Source organism: Syngnathoides biaculeatus, chromosome 17 (assembly GCF_019802595.1).
Source record: "Syngnathoides biaculeatus isolate LvHL_M chromosome 17, ASM1980259v1, whole genome shotgun sequence".
Classification (NCBI taxonomy): Eukaryota; Metazoa; Chordata; class Actinopteri; order Syngnathiformes; family Syngnathidae; genus Syngnathoides; species Syngnathoides biaculeatus.
In genome coordinates, this window is record NC_084656.1 from 4,681,872 (window position 1) to 4,706,472 (window position 24,601).

At 42.2% G+C, this 24,601-nt stretch overlaps 1 protein-coding gene across 2 annotated transcripts in view; it reads right to left on the bottom strand.

The window, feature by feature from the left end:
• The window catches only part of mbd2 (methyl-CpG binding domain protein 2), a 41,202-nt gene extending 22,530 nt beyond the window's left edge, over window positions 1-18,672 (bottom strand). Inside the window, exons 1-3 of one of the 2 annotated variants that reach the window (XM_061801068.1) lie at window positions 18,430-18,672; window positions 9,718-9,877; window positions 3,334-3,474 (exon numbers count right to left, since the gene is read on the bottom strand). In XM_061801068.1, coding sequence (XP_061657052.1) covers window positions 3,334-3,474; window positions 9,718-9,877; window positions 18,430-18,500 — 372 coding nt within the window. In that variant the 5' untranslated portion in view covers window positions 18,501-18,672. Of the gene's footprint in view, window positions 1-3,333; window positions 3,475-9,717; window positions 9,878-16,635; window positions 17,971-18,429 lie in introns of those variants that run through there. The other variant, XM_061801067.1, reaches the window with a different exon arrangement.
• Between the last annotated feature and the right edge of the window lie 5,929 nt (window positions 18,673-24,601).

The following is a 24,601-nucleotide window of genomic DNA, read 5'->3' on the forward strand; positions in this document are numbered from 1 at the left end:
CAACCCACCAAATAGATGGATGGATAGATAGATAGATAAGCACTTCCACATCCCAAAAACATGCATTCATTGGAGACTCTAGATTGCCCTTAGGTATGATTGTGAGTGTGACTTTTGTCTGTCTCTATGAGTCCAGCGATTGGCTGGCAACCAATTCAGGGTGTACCCTGCCTCCTGCCCAATGTCAACTGGGATAAACACCAGCATTCCTGCGACCCTTGTGAGGATCAGCAGCTCAGAAAATGGATGGATGGAAGAAACCGGAGTGCCCAGAGAAAACCCACGCAGACAGAGGGAGAATATGCAAACGGCAAACAGTCAGGGAAGGGATTAGAACCCCAGTCCTCAGAACTGTGAGGCCAACACTCTACAGCTGCCCCAAAAATATAACACTTGAAAAAACACAGAATCCCAGAATATTGTATACTTATCTCCTTGTAAGACAACAATCAAATAGGACACAGGAAAAAATGTACACCTACTACATTTCCTGTTTCATTCTTCAGAATGAAAGTACTGTTGGGATGCAAGGCACAGCTGCGAGTGCGCAAGTTGCATTCGGAGACATTCCGTAAATGGGAGTGAACTTGTTCCTGAATTCTTTTCTAATACGTAATTGTAAAAATGGATTACGAGGAGCAGAACGTGTTTCTGTTTGCATATTAAGGACTGCTGTCTTGTTTATGTTTTAAAACCTCATTTTAAAGTGCCACTGTCATGAAATGCATGATTTTTAGTATGTTATTAATGAAAAAACGGCAGCCGACATGGACCCATGCGTTTTTTCACCACAAAACATGTTGTCTCGAGGGATTTGTTTTTTGAGAAGAAGCAGGAAGTGACGTAAAGGACAGACCCGCCATCAAGTGGACTCGTTTGTTTCCATTAGTTTTACCTCCGGGAAGGTAGCTCGTTGTTCCTTCGTGTTAGCCAAAATGCCGGCTCCTTGCATTGCTGGACATTGCTTGAAAACTAGGGAGAATGCATTTAACCTTCATAAGTTTGCAAGAGACCTAGTTCGTCGTGAAAAATAGATTGCACATGTGCAGTGGACAAGAGCTTTGTGGGTTCCAAATGACAGGTAGATGTGTGTACAGCTACTAAAAAAAAATAATAGTTTTGAGGTGGACCACGTAATCTGTCCTAACGTAACAAAAGATCTGCATACGAAATGTGTCGATGTGCGCGTCGGACGGCGTCGGGCTGCTGCGTCGCTTCGCCTGCACAATGCAGCACTCAGCCGCGTAAAGTGGCTGGTAATGAAAAGAAGTTCAATACCCCTGTCCTTCACCCTACAACAAAGTTTCTTAAAGTTCCACTGCCTTTTGTGTGTTGTATTTGAATCAGTTACAGCATCTTCTTTTCTTCTTCTGAAGACTTTCTCAAATAATTTTAACACACAAAATATACATTCTTAGGTAAATGTATTTAAATTGTAACTGAGCTCATACAGACTGGAGGGCCCCACTTTTAGGGACAGATATCTAGCAAAGTCAGAGATGGAGGTGTGGGCTTATTGCTGCAGAAATGCCACTGTTTTACCTGAGTACAGGAGTAAGGCACTAAACATTCAGAACTGCTCGTGATGCGATATGGACCAAAAACATGGATGGAGGTTTGGACTGATTGCTAAAGAAATGCCACTGATTTGCCCGAGTAGTCTCTCTCCCTTGATTCCTAGTCTGCGTGTGTATGGGTGCTCATGACTTGGATTGAAATTCTTACAGACAGGATCAAGTACCAATCATAAAACATTTTACCTCAAAACCTTTGGGAGGTTTCAGGTTGATTATCAAAGAGGGAAAATACGAATGGTCCAATACACTAGCTTGTAAGGAGATAAGACGCAAGCACTGGCGAGCCTCCATTTTGGGAATCCAGTAAAATCTCATTATTTTAGACAAAGGTACTTCACATCACGTCCCATCGGAACGAGAGCCGGACGGGTCGTGTTCGGGACGTATTCATACCTCGCTGGCAGAGCGTACGACACGGAAGCGGAGGACATCAGGGGACATCAGTGAGTGAGTGAGTGAGTGAGTGAGTGAGTGAGTGAGTGAGTGAGTAGAGAAAAGACAAGACGGGACTAAATAGGGCTGCACAGTATTTTGTTTGAATATCGTCATTGCAATTTATGTCCACCGTAGTCATATCGTAGGTTCCACTGCGATGTTGATGTCGTGTAATATTGCTCAACTGGCTGTAATATTGCTCACCTGTAATATTGAAAGTGACTAGCACACCCATGTTAGGCTAATAACTGCACAGCCCAGTGTTGTATACTTATGTCCTTGTATAACAACTATAAAAAAGGACACGGGAAACAGTGTACACTTGCTGTAATTCCTATTTCACTATTGAGAATGACCATATTGCAGTCACTGTGATTTGACGGGCGCGTATGTGCTCACGCGCCATCATATCCGCAAATCTGCAGTCGAGCACAAAAAAATCATGCGCATAAAATTTATTACGAGTAGAAATACATAGATATAGAAAGACGCTGCTTATTTTGTGTAGTCTCGACATTAATTTATGTCTTAAATTCATAAACGTTGGTAACAAAACAAGCCTGATCCTAAACAATCAGTATTCACCCGGAAAAAGAGGAAATGCAAGTTAACCATACTGAGCATGTTCGGAAGTTATGCCAAAACAAAAGGTTCCGAGCTTCTTCACGTACTGCAAGCACATTTACGTCAAAAGTCATCAACATCATGAGCCATGTCTAAGGAAATTCAGTTACACTGAAAACATTTCTGGGATATAACACAGGTAATGTTTCAGTATCTAATTATAATGGATACGAGCGGGAGTGCTAGAGCCAATCTCAGCTGTCATCGGGCAGGAAGCAGGGTACACTTTGAACTGGTTGCCAACCAATCACAGGGCACATGTAGACAAACAACAGTCGCACTCACAATCACACCTAGGAGCAATCTCGAGTGTCCAATTAATGTTGCATGTTTTTGGGATGTGGGAGGAACCCGGAGTGCCCCAAGGAAACCCATGCAGGCACAGGCAGAAGATGCAGACTCTACACAGGTGGGGCCAGGATTTGAACCCCATTCCTGAGAACTGTGAGGCAAAGGCTCTAACCAGTTGCTCCACCATGCCAACTATTTTATATATTATTTCACATAGCAATATATATCACTGGCTTAAAAAAATGTAATGGCATTTTTTCCACTACCTTGCAGCCTTGAGTGTATGAGAGGCGGGAGGGTTGAGAGAGAGAGAGAGAGAGAGAGAGAGAGAGAGAGAGAGAGAGAGAGAGAGAGAGAGAGAGAGAGAGAGAGAGAGAGAGAGAGAGAGAGAGAGATTGAGATTTACCTGTCTGGGCTGCTCAGTCGCTCTCTGCAGGTCCGTCTTTACCTTGTTTCCCGGGTGACTTGTAACCTTGGTAACAGGCTGTTTAAAGATGGATGCTGTCTGTCTGATGGGCAGAGTCGTGTTCAGGTCAGGCTTCCCACCCTGGAGAGAGAAGGAGGCAATGTTGGTGTGTCAGGAAGGTTTTGTCTTTGCTCATTTCCTTTTTTTTCTTAATTCCACATATTTATCTTCTGTCCATATTTTGCAGGACACAAATTGAACTGTTTCTGAGAAAATCTTTTCTCGAGTATGAATTAGGCTTTACACTACACTTCAAAGATGAAAAGCCACATTTTTTACTGTGTTACGGCAAAGAGCCACATCGTGCACAAGAAAGAGCCAATGAGCCACATTATACAGACGAACATCATTTTTTAATCACATACATTCCTTTGCTCACCCAGATTAATTGTAAATGTCACACACAAACATGATAACAAGAAAAATCGACTCCTACAGAGTACCAAGACCACCGCCCAGTAATTAAAAAAAAAATTACATTGTGTGCTCTCTCACACATACAAACTGCCAGTTCAACCAAATCTTGTTTTGTAGGTCACAATTCTCATCTAATGTAACACTAAAATATGATTGTAGGTCTGAGTGCAACTGTGAATCAGTAGCCATGCTAATGTCCAATATTCTCTGTACAACTGTGTGGCGGAACAGATGAAGGTCTGTTAACATTTGTTTAAGATTTTGCTTTTCAGGACACATCCTTTCAGCGACAAAACCAAGTCATTTTTTAATAAATTACCATTCATTGTATGGGTTTTTTTCATTTGAAATGTTCCAAGCCGCTTAACATGATGAAAGTGTCTCTGGATGTTTTTTTTTCTTTTTTTAAACTGCATCTAGTTTTCTGTGGGATTTTTCAAAGTGGCTAACTTGGGACTGGGAAATTTAGTCCCTGTTGGTAATTCCATGTCGATGTTCGCGTGGAGTGAGAGGAAGTGAAGACTTGAAGCTCTGAAATGCGATAGACATCTGACACAAAGGGCAGAGCTTTTGTGCTCAACAAAAAAAAAATATGAGCCCTCCCGTTCTGGTAAAAATGTCCTGTGTTCATCCCCATATTTTTGTTTTAACTGTGCCTTTTTCCCTGGCATCAGAAACCAAGCGATTGAGCACAACACATCTACCAACATGCCTGAATGAAAAAAGTGCAGTCCTGTTTTGGATTTTACATGCTGTGGAGTATACTGGTTACCCAGGCAGGCAATGTTTCCAAATCAATCCAGGCAATGTGGCAAATTTGGAGTAGAATTCTTATAATTTACTTCCGCATTTCACTTGAAAGAGGTTTTGCTCTCTTATTCTCAGGGCTCCTTGTATAGTTCAGAAAAAAATAGGTATAATTTACTTTGTTTTGTACATGAAATACTTGTTGACAGGCCATGAGGTTATTGGTCACATCTTTTTCAAAGGCTTTTTCCCCCCATCTTATAAGTTGACAACTAGAACATTTGCTCCAAACATGCAGACATTCTTCTACTTTTCCTATAGCTTGTCCCGTTCGGGGTCGCCACAGCGTGTCATCTTTTTCCATCTTAGCCTATCTCGTGCATCTTCCTCTCTCACTCCAACTGCCCTCATGTCTTCCCTCACTACATCCATCAACCTTCTCTTTGGTCTTCCTCTCACTCTTTTGCCTGGCAGCTCCATCCTCAGCACCCTTCTACCAATATACTCACTCTCTCGCCTCTTAACATGTCCCAACCATCGAAGTCTGCTCTCTCGAACCTTGTCTCCAAAACATCCAACTTTGGCTGTCCCTCTAATCAGCTCATTTCTAACCCAACCCAACTTGCTCACTCCAAGCGAGAACCTCAACATCTTCATTTCACTTCCAAAAACATTCACCACACATATCTATTGCAAAAAAAAAAAAAAAAAAAAAAATACTTATACAGTACTTCAGATCTCTTTTCTCTTGGAAGTGAAAAGTGCAGCAGATTTTTGCAGCTTTACCCAGATGTTAAGGCCAGGTGATTAATCAATTCAAGGAGTTTTTCTTTTGCTCAGGAAGACACAATTTTTGGCATAGTTGTCTTACATGCACTGCTTGCTCTAATTACATGGCTGCAAACAAGAGAGAATCTAGTTTACAAAGGTTGGTGTTGCCAACTTAAGTTTTCCTACATTTTTCAAAAAGCAACTTCTATATTTAATTCCTGTTAAGAAATAAGAGAACTTAAGCAAAATCATTTTGCATGATTTTCTGGAGGATGAGTGGCATTACTCTTTGACAAGACAAATGAACCGTCAACGCTAGATGGTTTCAGTGCTTATTTTATTGTGTTAAATGGTTGAACATTAAAAATTCAATTTCAACTAAATGGTTAAAAATTAAAACTTATAATATTTTAGAGATCATATTTACATGTGGGCGACACGGTGGGGCAGCTGGAAAGCGTTGGCATCACAGTTCTGAGGTCCAGGGTTCGATCCCGACCCATACCTGTGTGGAGTTTGCATGTTCTCCCCGTCCCTTCGTGGGTTTTCTCTGGGCACTCCGGTTTCCTCCCACATACCAAAAACATGCAACATAAATTGGACACACTAAATTGCCCCTAGGTGTGATTGTGAGTGCGGCTGTTTTGTCTCGATGTGCCCTACAATTGGCTGGGAACCAGTTCAGGGTGTACCCTGCCTCCTGACCGTTGACAGCTGGGATAGGCTACAGCACTCCCGTGACCGTCGTGAGGGTAAGCGGCTAAGAAAATGGATGGATGGATGGATGGATGGATATATACATGTATGTTTCATATTACATGTTGGCGGTACAGTCGTCAACTGTTTCGCACTGTCAAAGCATATGATATTAAAAGAGGACTTTAAAGAAAGAGCCAAAAAAGTACTCTTACCGATGAAAGCTCGTTTCCTGTTCCCTTGGTGTTATATGGAGCACAATGTGGAGGCATTCTTGTTATTTTGGTTCTTGTGTTGTCCACAAATATAACAATTTGCTCCAAAAAAGCACTTTTCATATAGAAAATGTGATCCAAAATGCTTCACAGAGATAAACGATGACCATAAAATAGCAGGAAATGTACAACACCCAGCCCTCCCATCCCCACATTTTAAGTTACGTAAGTACACTGCTGAAAGGGGTGTGTCGTATCTCCAGTTGAAGACAGTAGTGTGCATACAATGCAAAAACACACATTTTATTTTTTGAGTCGCTGTCTGAAGTCAAATCAGACTAAACGTCTCCTGTTTCAGATCAGTCAGGATCACCAAAATTATTTTAGTTAAATGCCACAATAATGAGAGAGAGAATTTCGGAAAGAGATTTATATTGTTTTAATCAAGCTCATAAGTTTACGTACATACATTCCCTTCGTATCGAGTAGTATTTCCTTTGAACTGCATGACTTGGGCCAAACCTTTTCAAACCTTTTGGGTAACCTTCCACAAGCTTCTTAGAGTACTCTGCTGGAATCATGGCCCATTCCTCACGACATAACTGATTTAACTGAGTCGGGTTTTTCGCTTGCCATGCTCGCAGACGCCTTTTCAGAGCTACCCACAAATTTTCAATGGGATTCAGATCGGGACTTTTTAGCAGCCACTCCAAGACACTGGCTATTATACTCTAGCCACTTTTTAACCATTTTGGCAGTACGCTTAGGGCCAGGGTGGCAGTAACTGCTATTTCTTCATCAGATGAGGATAAATCTGAGAAATCAGCACTGGGCATCATGGTGTCCCATGTAATCGAACGTCCGAGAAATCAGCACTGGGCATCATGGTGTCCCATGTAATCGAACGTTTGGAACGGCACAGTACACGTCACATACGCTCACGTACATCATGTGACCTGCGAAAATGGCAGCCCCCCTGAAAATTCGGAACTGTCCACAAAAATCTTCTCACAACACTATTAAATGAGAGAGGATTTAGCATCACATTGTCAAAATAGGGTACATACTACATGACCTATTGGATACACTGTTCATGCAAAGCACTGGATTTCTCCTTTAAAGACGTAGCACTATTTGTGTCTGTAAACTTTTGACCTCAAGTAAGATATAACTTTCTCTAAGAAAATTGTCTCTCTCATTATTGTGCCATTTAACAAAATTAATTTTGGTGATCATGACTGACCTGAAGCAGGAGAGGTTTAGTCTGATTTGACCTCAGACAGTGAGACAAAAAAAATAAAATGTATGTTTTTCCACAGTGTATCCCAACTGTTCATGTATTTAACTCTTGTTAAGTCAATTTTATGAGTGCTTTGCAACCATAAGAGACGATGTGGCGGTTACATTATGCAATCTTATTGGATGACATCAAGGTGCGCTGTCGGAAGGTTGTACTTGATATGTCACACCACACGGAAGATATCTAAATGAAATCAAACACACTAAACCATTCCTGATTTCATTTTTCTTCTGCAAAATTGCCAACTATAGATAATCAGGCCAATATCAGGGCTAAAATCTTGTAGTCTGATTCAGGTATTACACATATAAAATTCATAAACATTCGCATGTGGTCAGAATATGCTAAGAATGACTCATACTATACTGTACATGTGAGTTATTTCATTCCATGTGTGCTCTCTACAGCAGTGTTTCTCAACCGGGAATCCCTGGACCCCCTGTGGTCTGTGATGTAATTGGAGGAGTTCTGCAAAAATAAAACATATTTTTTTTAAAAAGCCTATGATATTAAGAGAGGATTTTACTCAAATGTGATTGAGACCTATATCTACCTAAGAGTTGATGAAAAAAAATGCAGGGGATCCAGGATCCCAAAATGGTTGAAAACCATTGTTAAAAAAAATACCCTTTCTTCTTCTTTTCCTTTCGGCTTGTCCCGTCAGGGGTCACCACAGCATGTCATCTTAGATGCACGCATATTTGTTTGGCACAGTTTTACGCAGGGTGCCCTCCAGTGGGGGAAATGTACACTTTTCACTGCTCAACTAAGCACTATGTTAAATGAGTGTCAGAAACAGTTATTTCCTCTTTCTAGTCTTCCATTCCTTTTTTCTTGTTATGTTCTTGTGTGTGCATTAACAGAATGCGTGAACATAAGCATAAGCACTGTCATATGTGGTACAGGCAAAAAAATAAATACACCAGAGGCGTACGTGTTTAAAAGCATGTCAGCACACATGCTTGACATCAGAGCTGGAGCTGGAACAAAGTAGCAGGAAATCCTGCTTTCCGATTGGCTGTCCTTTAACCTCATAAAATCCTGTGTAATAAGAACTCAAGCATGTACAATAAACCCCAATTATTTTTTTACTACACAGGTTTGGAACCTGTGGGCTCAAACAAACCATTCCAGGACAATGGATTAGGATTGGTAATCTGCAATGGCCATTTATTTTGAAGTTTATTTGTTTTTCAAATAAAATGTTAATGTATTTAGCATTTATTTATTTTACTATTTACACTGCTATACAGTGTAAAAAATAGTTAGCCAGTATTTATTTGTACCAAACTGATGCTCAAATCCTTCCCTGCAAAAAGGTTACTGAGAAAATTTACCTTTTAGAAGGATAATGACAAGCATACAGCCAAATCAACAAGCAAGTCATCAGAAGAAATGATTTAATTGCCTAAATTGAAGCCATTATAGAGTACTAAAAAAATTCCACATTAACACATAAAATAAGTTTTTTTAGCTTCTTCACAAATAAAACATGATTTGGCACAGTGAATGAAATGTTTTTTTTCTCATCCTTTTCAACTATATTAAAATTAATACACTACAAAATATTTACTGGGTTTTTTTTTTGGGGGGGGGGGCAAATAATTCTCATTTAGTGCCTGCAACATGTTCCCAAAAAGCTGGAACATGGGCAAATTAAGACTTATAAAAATTTGTCTCCATCGTGTATTCAATTAACCATAGTTTTAAAAGGATTTGGATTACACTCGTTTTTATTTACATGATACAAAATGTAGTGGCATGGTGGACGACTGGTGAGCACATCTGCCTCATCTGCATTTTGTTTGGCTCAATTGCCAACTCGTCTTGATGTGCTGAACTGTATATCCTAATCAAAATCAGGTAGTCTTAATCAGTACTCATGGATCCAAGACCTGACCAAAAGTCCCCCATAAAATAGAGCCACCAGACACTATTACTCTAATTATAATGTCTCAAGGGGAAATTCAACTCATGTTTGTTGTGTACACTACACAGAGTACCAGATCACACAAATGTACGAGTACCAATAAAAAAATTGAGGCTGATCACACGAAGATAAATGAATGTTAAATGCCTGTCACCTGACCTGCCAACCTTTCTGGGTCCTCCACGGTGAGATGTGTTAATATGATAATCTGTTAAACCACCTACACTGAGGATCTTGATCCGCATTACCTTTGCCAGAATGAGTTGGTCATGTCGGAGTCTCTGTTTGTTCTTCTGAAGTTTGCCAGGCATCATCTTTCCCGTCCGGAAGTCGAAACATGCCAAATCCACTGAGTTTCCAAGATAACGGGACAACTGAGGTTTACTCCTGAACTTTTTCCCTGTAGGACTAAAGAAAAACATTTGTATGAATTAACTTTAATCTGATCAATAGTGTAAATCCAATTGTTCACATGAGCCCCCCAAAAAATGTTGTGCCTCTTTTGGTTATTGTGTTGTCCAAAAATATAACAATTTGCCACAAAAAAGCACTTTTCATATAGAAAATTTGATCCTAAATGCTTAAACATTCCTACTCCAACTCCTACATCTCACAACCAAGGTTGGTAGGTATTATTTTATTATTTTTTACAAAATATTTTTACTCCGGGCGGCACAATGGGTCAGCTGGACAGCGTTAGCCTCACAGTTCTGAGGTCCCGGGTTCAATCCTGGACCTGCCTGTGTGGAGTTTGCGTGTGTTCCCTGTGCCTGCGTGGGTTTTCTCTGGGCACTCCAGTTTCCTCCCACATCCCAAAACCATGCAACATTAATTGGACACTCTACATTTCTCCTAGGTGTGATTATGAGTGCGGCTGTTTGTCACAATGTGCCCTGCCATTGGCTGGCAACCAGTTCACGGTGTACCCTGCCTGCTGCCCGTTGATTTATCACATCAAGATAGAGTACATATTATATGAGCTATTGGCTACATTGTTACTCCAAACTACAGGAATTTTCCTTTAAGATTTTTGTTTTCAGGACACATGATTTCAGCGATGTCACCAAGGCATTTTTTCATAAATTCCCCTTCATTGTATGGATTAGTGGCACTTACAATGTTCCAAGTCAGGTGGCACAATGCAAGCATTAGTGTTTATTTTTATTTATTTTTTTTATAATTGCATCTACTTTTCTGTCTTATTTTTTAAAATGACTAACTTGTTACTGCAAAGTTCATTTCGGTCCCTTTTGGAAATTCCAGGTGGATGTTATTGTGGAGGGAGCTCAAGTGAAGATTTCAAGCTGTGAAATGCATGATAGATGTCCGACACGAAAGGCAAGAGTGACTGGCCGTTGCACTCAAAAACAAAAAATTATCTCTCCCGCTCTGGTAAGAACGTCTTGTGTTCAACCACATATTTTCAGTGCACTATGCATTTTTGCCTTCCATTTTGAGAGGAACATATAATTTTCTCCAAAGATCACGATCCGACTCTGAAACTTCAAGGTATTTTCATTCAATGCGCAGGGTAATTTTGTGAAAATACTGTGTTAACCTTTCCTGCTACGGTCACGTGACCGTGGTCGGGAGACACAGGGGAGACGTCTTGTCCGGAGCCAATGTTGTCCTCCATGTGGTTAAGTCTTCCTTCTCTCAGTGCACAGATGATCTGGTTGTGGAACGATAAAGGTACTCTTCCCTGGTCACATTTTTTTTTCTTCTCACCCTCCCGCTGCACACGCCTATTCAGTCCCGTCTCACTCACACATTGATGCACACACACATTGAGCATGTTGTCAAAATACCCATAACAGCCGTAATAAACTCAAGCAAAGTGTGCACGCACATGAAATAAAAACAGAACTTTGATATGATTTTCGTGCCTTCACAAGACCCGTGGGTTGGCCTGATAGGTCAAACAGAAGTAGCTATCAGAGCGGTCTTTTCTGGACAATCATAAAACAAAACCATATTGTTTTTTTATATGAAATTGACACTTTTATAATGAGTCCATGTCAGAGAGGTCAAAATAGCCAAAATACAGAAATATTAAGATGGCAAAAAAATTAAGTTCAGTGTTCCCTCACTAAAACATGGTTCACTTTATGCGGCTTCACTATTACTTCATCCATCCATTTTCTTTGCCGCTTATCCTCACGAGGGTCGCGGGGAGTGCTGGAGCGTATCCCAGCTGTCAACGGGCAGGAGGCGGTGTACACCCTGTGTCACGAACGAGGCTCGAGGGAGGACCCAAATGCACGACTCCAGAGGCAAGCAGGTAGTGTACAGAAAGCCTTTATTCGGTCCGTGGTCAATGAACAGCGAGTCAGTCAGGAAAAGCAGGAGTATCAGAAGAGGCAGGCTTACGAGGATAGTCAGGGAACAGGCGAGGGTAGGTACAAGGTAGGTCAGGTATACGAGACTGCGGGAACGAGGCATGAGAATCAACGATCTGGCGGAGGACTAGTTGTCCCCCGTGTCCTATAAGTACCGGGTGCAATCAGCCGAAACAGGGTGCAGCTGTGTGCCGACTAATTGGCTGGCCACGCCCAGCCTGGGCAGGATGCCAGGAGCATGACACCCTGAACTGGGTACCAGCCAATCACAGGGTACATAGAGACAAACAGCTGCACACACAATCACACCAAGGGGAAATTTAGAGTGTCCAATTAATGTTGCATCTTTTTGGGATGTGGGAGGAAACCGGAGTGCCCAGAGGAAACCCACGCAGGCACGGGGAGAACATGCGAACTCCACACAGGCGGGTCTGGGATTAAACCCGGGACCTCAGAACTGTGAGGCCAACACTCCACCGTGTCCCCTTCACTATTACTTATTATTAATTATTTATTTATTATTTGTGCATGCGTGTTTAATTTTTTACAGTGTAAGAAGGCTTTTTTTTTTTACAACGGAGGAATGCGCATCGTGTTTTGTATTCTGAGTCGCTAAGGGAAACCCCGCATCATGTTCTGTATCCTGATTCGCTGTGGGAAACCTCGCAGCGTGTTCTGTCTCTCATTTGGCTTGTCAACCGGAACTGCCACCGATGGACGGCCGGCAAGGCCCGCGGAATTTCCGCGCAACGTGTCGCGGCTTCAGCTCTCAAACATAATTGAAGGTTACATGTCTGTCCATCCATCCATCCATTTTCTGAGATGCTGATCCTCACAAGTGTTGCAGGAGTCCTGGCACCTATCACAAGTATCTTTGGGCAGGAGGCAGGGTATACCCTGAACTGGTTGCCAGCCAATCACAGGGCACATGGAGACAGATAACAGGCACATTCACAATCACACATAAGGGCAATTTAGAGTCTAATTAATGCATGTTTTTGGGATGTGGGAGGAAACTGGAGTGGCTTGAGAAACTTCACACAGGAGGATGCTAAAAGAGGACGGATGGAAGGATGTTTATGAATTTATTCCTCAAATAAATGTGGCCTCAAACGATTGCTGATCTTTGGTTTCCTTCTAGAATACAGCCGTGTATCTTTTTTTTTAATCTACGAACATTTGAACTGTGAGAGTGTTTGATAAGGGAAATGTGAGAAAATGTTAAATGGGAAAAGTTTATGATTATTATGGTTAAATGTGTGGTTTAACAGTCAAAAACTTACTGTAAATGAAAAAAACATCCTGTCAATGAAAAAATATATAATGAATGATAAAACAAATGAAAAAGGAAAAAAAAAACCTACTACACGGATTTCACCTAATGGGTATTTTTAAGGAATGTAACACCCACACTAAATGAGGAAACTCTGGAAACACACGTTCATCTTCCACTTGTCCTCACTCTGGTCACAGACATGGTGGAGCCTATCCCAGATAACTCTGGGCGAGAGGCGGGGTACACCCTGAACTGGTCGCCAGCCAATCGCAGGGCAGACATGAGTGAACATTGACACTGTGTCTTCAATTAACCTACCATGCATGTTTTTGGGACGTGGCAGCAAACCGGAGTACCTGGAGCAAAGGCAGGCATGGGGAGAGCATGCAAACTCCATACAGGCGAGGCAGGATTTGTTTTCAGGTCCTCAGAACTGTGAGGTGGACGCACTAATCAGTCGTTGACAATGCTAATATCTATTTTATTTTATTTGATTCTACAAATCCATGTTGGAGAGTCGCTCGATCGAGGTCTAAACAGCCAAAATACAGAACCTTAAAAATATTCCAAATTCTCAAATTTCAGCCTCTCAACAGAATACATTATCTTATTTCTGCAGTCCTCCACGAAAGCAGACTTGATTATCTCTGTTTTTCATAAAAATAAGAAAACGAAGATGCTGATCTTTGTGCAATTTCTTTTGTTACATTCCAAACAGTGGCTCAATCATAATGAATTTATGGAAGAAAATAATCAGTTTTTAATGTATTACAAAAATAACCACGATTTCCAAATAAACAATCAGTTTAACACTAGTTGATAAAATATATATTTTCATTATGAAGTTTATTGTGAAATAACTTTTCACCTGATTATTCATTTCATACAGGGGTGTCAATTTTTTTTCACGGGCCACAATGCAGTTGTGTTTTTTTCTGAGGGCTGTTAGCCCCATAAAGATTTCCTCATAATAATTGCCTCATTATATTTACACACAAAACTTATAAACTCCTTTTGGAATCGGAAATCAAGGCTCTGTTTATGTTTGGTAAAAAATGCTTATATTGCAAACTTATCATTATGATACATGACAACTTGAAATTTTGGTACAGATTTTGACAAGAATGATTTGCCTTCGCAGGCCACATAAAATCATGTGGCGTGCCGGATCTGGCCCCTGGGTCTTGAATTAGACACCTGTGATTTAATATGTGGAATAATCAGTAGAATAATCGGTATAAGCGATTCTAAAAATATTTTTTACCAGTAGGCCTAATTGATTTTTTTTTTTTTTTTAGAATCTATTTGACTAATTTAATGGACCTCCAATCCTGTGAGCATTGGCATTTAATCCATAGTTCCAGACAAACATCTGCAGAAAACAATATCCCTGAAAATAAAGTAATTTTAGGCTTGTTTCTGTTGACATTTTATTTTTGTCAGATTTAGCCCCGTACAAATATTGGAACAACAACGACATCTGCCTGTGATGTCAGCAGCAGAAAACGAGTACATTTCCTCATTAAAGTACAGTACATCGTGCACTGCTATGTAATTTTGTGCTGTGTGGTATAATGTCGTTGACATTTAAAGTCTGAACGTTTTGTTTCTTAATAATGAGTGAAAATAGTGAGGTTAGATGCATTTCAGTAGAACTGTTTGTTAAAATCAATCACGGTAATGCATCATTACACAAGGAAGGCAATTATTGTCCACATATATGCAAGGGTTTTGTAACTTCAGTGTTGTATTTAATCCACTTACTTTTGAATAAAAAGTTTGGAAATACTGTAGTTTGATGCAGGCGGTTCCTTGCTCTTAAAGGCTTTTTGTACAGGGGTGGGACTGTGTGACATTGGAGAATTTTGTTGACGTGCCATGCTAGTGTTGTGTTCATATGACTTGAATAAGGACTGTCATGTTTTTAAAGATAATTTTGGGTCAAAGATTTGACTGGCGACCAGTTCAGGGAGTCGTCCGCATTTCGCCCAATGTTAGCTAGGATAGGCTCCGGCAGTCCCGCGAACCTTGTGAGGATTAAGCGGGTTGGAAAATGGACATGGATATGGATTTAAGTATGCAAACGGTATATGATAACTTGGCTTGAACAAAGTCTGTGAGAAGGACATGTGGCGGCTGATGCTGTGTTTGTATCATTTTAATCATTTTTTTAGCAAAAAATATGAAGAGAATTTGTCCATATGAAATATGCAAAAGGACTTCTGGACCTCTTAGTTCCATTAACCGACTAAAAGAGGAGTTAAATCAGTTCCTCCTGCCTTTTTGCCTAAGTGGAAGTGATCATGTCTTGTTACCAAAGTTTGTTTCTCAATTGGCCCCGCGATTGGCTGGCAACCAATTCAGGGTGCACCCCACTTCTTGCCTGAAGATCGCTGGGCTAGACTCCAGCACTCCCGCGAACCTTGTGAGGATAAGCGGCTCAGAAAAGGGATGGATGGCTGGATGGATGGACATTTCTCAGTTGGTAACTACGTTGAATACTAAATCGCCCGTAGGTGTGAATGTGAGTGCAAGCGGATGTTTGTATATATGTGCCGTTCAACTGGCTGCCGACCAGTTCAAGGTGTATCCTGCTTCTTGCTCGAAGATAACTGGATGGATAGAGGCTACAACACGCCCGTGACCCTGGAGAAGAAAAGCGGTACAGAAAATGGATGGATCTTTCTCAATTGGCAAAATAGCCTGAGAGGTAATCTTGACACAATGTGACGAAAACGCAAAGAAAACATCTGCCGACTTCATGAGCTGTGGTTGCGTTTCACTGCTTTTCCAGTAAGTCGACCTGCTGACTGTTTTCCTGACTGGAAACTGATGAGTCATATGACAAACCAAACTGAAAGTAAAGCCAAGTCACAGCTTATGATGTACTTCACGTTACAGAGTGGGGAAGTGACGCAGAACAGATATTTGTGACACTGATCTGTCTGAGCAACAGGAAGTGACCGCAGCCATAGGTGGTGGCTATTTTATTTGCTTTTTATTGCCTTTTCAATAACGTTGTCATTGTTTATTAAAGTACAGTAATTTGGGAATGTATGAATTGTCATCTACCCTTTTTTTAACAACCACCTGCTTTTAAAAGCTTTGGGATCAATTATAAAATATAGGTCTGAGGCTAACGACCTTAATTTGACCAAGAAAATGATTAGGTTTTTTTTTCGTTTGTTTTTTTGACTGGGCAACATGTCAACAGCAGACACTAAACTAATGGAAAATAACTAGTGGCAGTAAGGTAGTATTCGTTATGACGGTTTTGAAACCATGATAGGGAGTAGCATTTCATTTGCATTGTACACTGTATACATATATCCACTTGACGTGGTGGGAGCATACAATATGTTTCAATAGTTACACACACGTGACCATCCTCGACAGGGAACAGTAAATTGACTTGCAAACAATTCTTACGATGACTGAGACTTTAGTGCGGAGTAGTGGTTGACCTAAACGAGCAGGTCAACCACATCCAACACTTGCATTTCTCCGTGGCTGATAAGTGACCAATCAATACTTGAAACAGGACAATGTACCTGTAGTAATAGACGTCGCTCTTGCCAGCGCTCAACCCAGACTTCCTGATTACTTCTTCCTTCTTCCAGCCGGGTGGCAGAGCTGCACAGTCCGACTTCCTCTTCTCCATCCGAACCCACTTATCGATCCCAGGATTCAGATCCGTTCAAGTCAACTGAACTTTTCGTGGCCCTCCAGCTAACTACACTGGAGGCAAACCCGGCGGAATAAGCACCGACGTCACAGATGTTTCGTTATTGCCGGCTCACCCTGACTCCACCGTCTCTAGCTGCTTGGTTTGTGTTCCGTGAAAAGTGCCCCCGGTGGACCGTATGCCGCGAATGAAGCGTCCCCCTTTGGAGAATTTACTTCGATTGACCCCCCCAAAGTAAAGGAAATCACAAGTCCGTTGCGGTCCGAGCTGGGTTAACGGCGGGCTGCGAGCCTGCTATGACGTCAATCCAGACCCGTCACACTCCTCGAGATCTTCTATTTGGACAGACCAGTCACTTAAGTCAAAGAGTTTTTATTTTTAGCTACAGTACTACTGTACCTAGTACCTTCTCAGCAAATGGCAGCTCTGCAACCGAAATAACAAAACTAAACGTTATCAAAGTAACAAACCGTTTATAACCTTCATACGGACATGTACATACATTTATCTTTATCCATTTAACGCATGACATTATTGAACAATGGAAGCATACACCAACCATTCAATCATATTGTGGGTGAATAAGAAGGCCGTTTTGCATTCATGCAAAAACATATCGTTCTGATATTTCTAAGGGGAAACCATTAAACGACTTTTTTATATACATGTTAGAACATGATAATATATTACTTTAAGCCAAACGTTTATAATAATTTTTCATAGCAAGTCTCTAACCATGGCGTAACAGATAAACACTTTTTACTAAGGTTGGGGCGAGGAGGCGGGCGGGGGAGGGGTGTCGAGCAATGGGATGATTTAACACAGCAATGGTGCCTGGACAAAGGCGAGAGTGACCATACTTTTCACTCTTTCACAGCTCTGTTACAAAACAGTGATGTCACGGAAGAGTTTAAAGGGGCCTCCAGCGGCCGTCAAACTTGACAGAACGGTCCCATTACATTTCCACATGGTCTTTTTTTTTTTTTTGAAGGGCGTATACTACAGTATACTACACTAACATCAATGAATGCACGAATAATAAAACATGAAGCCAATCCTTCAGACCACCACCAGTGAGATGCAATAATCATTTAATTCACAAGCATTTGTAGCACAATAACTGTATAATATACATAACACTTTAAAGGTATATTTCAAAACTTTTTACATCAAGTAACACCCCGCAAAAATACTTGGGTCTCCAACCACCACCATCCTGATCAACATTAAAATACAGAAGCATAGTAGGCCCAAGTGGTCATCAAAAATAAGTTAGATTTTTTATATCTACGATTATTATTATTATTATTATTATTATTATTATTATTATTAGAGAATTGTTAGGAAAGTAAGACTATTGTGCAATTTGAACTGTACCATTACATTCAAGCAGTGCTTCTCAAAATGTTTCTACAAACATAAAACAACCACTTAAATAAAGATTTGATTATAAGCTTAATGTTATATGACACTAAGCTCATTTGAGTTGAATTGTTATAAGTGCATGTCTTTGTAATGATAGGCTCAGCAGCATCCACCTTGCTTTTGTGCTTAGTTTTTTTAACTTAAAGTGAAGAGAACCCTTTCTCATACAAATAGGAGATCATAAAAGAAAGGAGAAACACTTAAAAGGTAAATGTGTTGATTTCGTGGGGCTTACCGGCTGTGGCAATCAGGAGGCTGCCATGATGTGAAGCTTCCTGTGTTTTGGCTACACTTGTACCACAGCATGACACAATAATGGAGCACTGTTTCCAGTTTTGTCCAAAAATGCCTATAGCCTCACCTTTGACTATTTCCAGGCTAAAAAAAAAAAAAAAAAAGATAATATATTGCAATAATGACAGAGAAATAACACCACACAACCTTCCTCGTCTGACAGCATGGAAGAAATAAGAACCCTATTACACAGCAACAAAGGTCAAAGCATCAAAAGCTTTATGTAACGAACATACATGCAATACAGTGGCAACACGCTGTGGAACTATTTGAGAGTACTTATTAAGGCTATAATCCCCTATATGCGAAATGTCACATGATCAATGACAAACATAGGATAGCAGACGTTCAGGGTATGTCAAGATATTTATAACTAAGTTGAATGACATGATCGTTTGAAGCCATATTTGCTAAAATTTTGTTTTCTACATGGCTTGTGTCCATGTAAATGAATATGATACACTACATGTAACCCAAAGCAAAACACTAATCTATTGTAATGTTTGGTGCTTCTGTGGGGATAACTTCTGCTTGAAAAGATATTGTAAAGATTTAGCGTTCCTATGGGTGCTTCCAAGCGAGGAGGAAGTACCTTGTTTTGCCAAATGCGGAAGTAGGTTGCCCATTTTCTGGAGTGCATGTAGTTTCTGTTGCCCCATAGGGTGAAATTCTGCATTCCAACAACACAGGAAATACATAAATTTAATTACATTTAACTGCATTGCATTTCCGCACGTTGGCACAGCGAACGACTGGTTAGAGCGTCCGCTTCAGAGTTCTGAGGATTGGCATTCAAATCTTGTGCCTGCCTGTGTGGAGTTTACATGTTCTCCCTATGCCTGCGTGGGTTTTCTCCCACATCCCAAAAACATTAAATGGGGAGTCTAAATTGCACTTAGGTGTGATTGTGAGTGCGATCGTTTGTTTGTCCCTATGTGCCCTGCGACTGGCTGGCAACCAGTTCAGCGTGCACATCACCTTCTGCCCGAAGGTAGCTGGGATAGGCTCCAGCACTCCTGTGACCCTTGTGAGGATAAGCGACTCAAATAATGGATGGATGGATGTTTACTCAAATAACAATTTGGATAGATTGGACTTGTCACAGTAGCATTAAATAATCATACGTTATACTTTGACCTGTTAAGAAGAAACTGTACTTTTTCTCCACTTTTTTTCCATCCACGTGCCACTGGCTACTTTTATTCACACACATGTACGTGCACACTACAGTTGAAGTGAAAATACCATAAACAAGAGAGTAAAAATCCAATAATTTTTCAATAAATATTGATAACAAACAGCCTCTTCATTCGGTAAAACCCTATCAATCCATCCATCCATTTTCTGAGCCACTTATCCTGACGAGGGTCACGGCAGTGGCGCAGCCTATCCGAGCTGTCCTCAGGCAGGAGGCAAGGTACACCCTGAATTGGTTGCCAGCCAATCGCAGGGCACATGGGGACAGACAAGAGTCATACTCACAATCACACCAGGGGGCAATTTTTAGAGTCTCCAATAACTGCATGTTTTGGGGATGCGGGAGAAACCGGTAGACCCGGAGAAAATATATGGAAGTAACTGGTGGACTTCTGTGGATCAAATCCCATATTATCCTAAATATTTGTGTCACGGACGAGACTCAGGGGTGGACCCAAATGCACGACTCAGGTGAGAGGTAAGCAGTGCGGAATAAGCCTTTATTCGTTCCAATGTCGGTTACCAGGGAGTCAGTCCAAACAAGCAGCAAGATCAGTAACGGCAGGCTTACGGGGTGGGTCGGGAGACAGGCGTTGGTCGGTACACGGGAGGTAGACGTCAGGAGTACGGTAGTGCGGGAACGAGGCATGAGAGGCAACGATCTAGCAGAGTCTCTGTCGTCCCCCGGGTCCTATATGTATTGGGTCTAATCGGAGGTCATGAGGCGCAGGTGTGACCCTTCCGATTAGACGGCCACGCCCAGCCCTGGCTGGAATCCAGGATCATGACAATTTAAGTATCAATATCTCATTAAACCTTACACAGCTAAGCAATTCAAGTTACACACCATTTCTGGAAAAAATATTAGCTGATTTAAGACGTTGGAATAACTTGTCCATATCATTAGTGGGAAGCATAATTCCAATAAAAATTAAAATCTTACCTCAAATATATTATTTCTTTTCATTTATTCCATTCAAGACCACAATTAAATTGTTTCAAACCTCACCAGCAATTAATTTTGATTAAAAAAATAAGAAAAATAGAACCAGTCTACCCACTCTTCAGAAAAGCAAACAGTAGGGAGGCCTAGATGTTCCCAACTTTAAAGACTATTATTTAGCTAACCAATTACATTATCTTATCACATCGTTGCATCACAATGACGAGTGTGATTCTTGGTTAGCATTGGAACAAATAGACTGCAACAAAATCCAACTCCCAGAACTCCCATTTATTTCCACTATTCTTAAATGTTAAATGTTTTAAGAATCCAATAATCGCATCCACTTTAAGGCTTGAATCTACTGGCTCTCAATTTGCTCCCAGTCATAATCCAGATTTTAAAAATTAATGATATACCCCTTCATTTTAGCAACTCAAACAACATGTAATTGACTACCTACAACAACGATTTAAAAATAATATTTTTAAGGAAGCGTGCTGAACTGTTCCAAAAATTCCAATTAACACGTGGGAATTTTCTTCATTACAATAAATTAAAAGCCGCAATAAAAAAAAAAAAAAAAAAGAATCCCAACACTAATAGCTCGCTTAGCACACTCACACAAATCACTGTATACTTTTTCACTTATCACATCTGGGCACATATCCATGTCAAAGTGTGTCAGCCCCTGGGGGCTGATGTGGGCTTGGGGGGTTGAGGGTGTCGGACCAGGGTCTAGCACATCGGTGATGTTTCCTGCTCTGAGCGCCCTGCCCCTCTGCTCTGCCTCCCCCACTGGATTTTTAATGCACCACATACACCCATCTTTTGGAGGCAGTTGTTTGTGAGTGGGTTTTGGGGGGAGGGGAGGGTGTTGGCTACTAAGCTGTAGTGCCTGGCAGCCTTGCCTTCCACCCTCACTGGCCCTCCAGATTTTAAATGCACCATACCAGTCGGGAGGCGCTGATTCACGGGGTAGGGCCAACGACTGCCTGTCTGGGGCCTGACAGTCATAGTAACAGGGTGGGCGGTGGGGGGTTACACTTAACTACGTGGCAGTGCTCCTGAGGTGGGACCCACTGAGCTTGGATGACTCCTCGGTATGGGGGGCTTCGCTCTCATGGCCCGTGGCTGCTTCCCACCCTCATCATTCTCTTGTCGAGTGCCCCTATCTGCTCCCTTTCTCCAACTAAAAAGGGACAGTCTCCCTTCCTCTGGCTGAGCTCGGAGTGGCCGCATCATGGGCCCTCCGGGTTTTGTGGGGCTTCCTGTTCTCCTGGAGGTGGGGGTGGGCTGGCGGGGCGTGTGAGTCGGTGATAGAGGGAGGGTGGCTGGGAGGTGGCATTGGGTCTCTGCGGCCACTTGTTGGGGGGCCTCGGAGGGGGTGGTGGACCATCCTGTGTCCCTCGGCATGGGATGTGTCCTGTCCAGAGGGTTAATCTCAGGTGGGCCCCTAGTCCCAGTTCCGTCCTCGATTGATTGAGTGAGGTCCTTCGCGTCCGCCTTTCAGACACAGCTATTATGGGACATTTCTGACTTTTCTCATCATCAATGGTATGAATTCACTCGCATGTGTCTGTAGGCACACACCTCTGGGATTATTTCACTGGGTATGAGACTACTCACTCATTGCTACAAATAATGTACACATGAAGTGCTTATGTATCATCCCATTTATGTTCTCGTTCGATAGACTTCTGTAATTCACTTAGTTAGTCCCAGATGGTTTCAGGATCTTTGTCTTGCACGTTTCTTGTCCTGACCTTGTCCTGTCCTAACTTGTCCTGTTCTTCCTCCACAGGGTGTAGCGCTACAGTCACATGCAACATTCATATTTAATGTTTCTTTGTTGTAGATATGGAATGATTTACTTTTATTTTCTTTACAGTTAAAGCTTTGTCTTTTCTCTCTCTCACCCCTCTATAAACTCTGTTTTTTTCAAATGATCAACTCTGATCCTCAATAAAACACAATCACAGAGGAATCTCAAAAACTCCAGTGTGACACAGTAAAATTGTTCCATCAAAAAGGGGATGCAAATTCTTCATTCTCCTGGATTTAACAGTCGAACAGCACACACAAAAAAAGTTTAATTGAAGACAATTTATTCCACCACTGTTAATATACTGTAATTGTATAATAATATCCATCCATCTAGCCATCCATTTTCTGAGCCACTTATCCTCACGAGGGTAACGGGGAGTGCTGCAGCCTATCTCAGCTGTCAACGGGCAGGAGGCAGGGCACACCCTGAACTGGTTGCCAGCCAATCGCAGGGCACATGAAGATAGACAACAGTCGCACTCACAATCACACCTTGGGTAAATTTAGAGTGTCCAATTAATGTTGCATGTTTTTGGTATGTGGGAAGAAATCGGAGTGCCCGGCGAAAACCTTCGAAAGCATGGGGAGAACATCCAAACATCCAAAACTCCACAGAGGCGGGCTGAGGTAGTTTGCATGTTCTCCCTGTGCCTGTGTGGGTTTTCTCCGGCCACTCCGGTTTACTCCCACATCCCAGAAACATGCAACATTAATTGGACACTCTAAATTGTCCCAGGGTGTGATCGTGAGTGCAGCTGTTTGTCTCAATGTGCCCTATGTTTGGCTGGCAACCAGTTCAATGTGTACCCCGCCTGTTGACAGCGAGGATAGTCTCCAGCACCCCCCATGACCCTTGGGAGGATAAACGGCTAAGAAAATGAATAGTTGTGTGTGTGTGTGTGTGTATACACACACTCATAATTTTCATTTAAACTAATTGTAACCCCCCTTGTGAGGCTGCGAGTGGGTGGGGACCAGTTCAGTACCCTGCTTCTTGTCCAAAGATAACTGGGATGGGCTCCAAAACGCCCGCGACCCAACTAAGGATAAGTACAAGAGAAAATGGATGGATGGTTGTCAGCCAAAGCAGTAATCAAAGCAGAGTTAAAGGTAGTGTGGTGTTTACATAATTCACCCGCGGGACCTCGAGTTGGGGTGCGGGGTTCCGCACGGACTGTTTTTGTTGTTGCGCTTCCGGAGGAAAGGTTAACAGAGTTCCCGCCGTTATGCGAGTAGTTTGGTGATGTCGAACAATAAAGCAAGTTCTGTTTCTGTGTCCGACACTCCGCCTCCGACTCCTTTTCTCCGGCGCTACACTGGTGACCCCGACGTCAGTCCCGGCGTTTTCGAGACTGAAACGAACATGGCAACCGCCATCCTCAAATTGCCGGAGTTTTGGGAGACGTCCGCGGCAGCGTGGTTCGCACAGACTGAGGCTCAGTTCGCCCTCCGCGGGATCTCAGATGATTCCACGCGTTACTACCACGTTGTCTCAGCACTCGGGAGCTCAACGGCGGCCAGAGCAGTGAACTTCATCACCTCTCCCCCGGCCCGAGATAAGTATGCTGGGATCAAGGCTCACCTTCTCAAGGTTTTTGAACTTTCACGGCCGGAACGTGCCCAACGTCTGTTGGCTATTAATGGACTGGGGGACAGCAAACCTTCCGAACTCATGGAAATGATGCTAAACCTGCTGGGCACGGAAGAGCCCAATTTCATTTTCATGGGCCACCCCTACTTTCCGCTAATGGCTCCCCTATCCGCTCTTATGGCATGAGGACTGTGGACTTGTGTTTCGGGAGTCAGCGCTTCACATGGGACTTTGTCACTGCGGATGTCTCATTCCCTCTCCTCGGCGCTGATTTTTTTTGTGCCCACGGGCTGCTGGTGGATGTTAAGAGGGGCCGTCTGGTGGATGCACTGACTTTTTCCACGGTCGCCTGTGTCCGCAATGAGGCGACTTATGGTGGTCTCTCCAGTTCGCTATCGGACGGCACCAAGTACCAACTCCTCCTTGGTGAGTTCCCTGCCTTGACACGGCCCACTTTCTCCTCTACCACGACTAAACATGGGGTCGAGCACCACATTGAGACCAAGGGCCCCCCGATCCACGCGAGGGCCCGACGGCTTGATCCCGAGAAGCTAG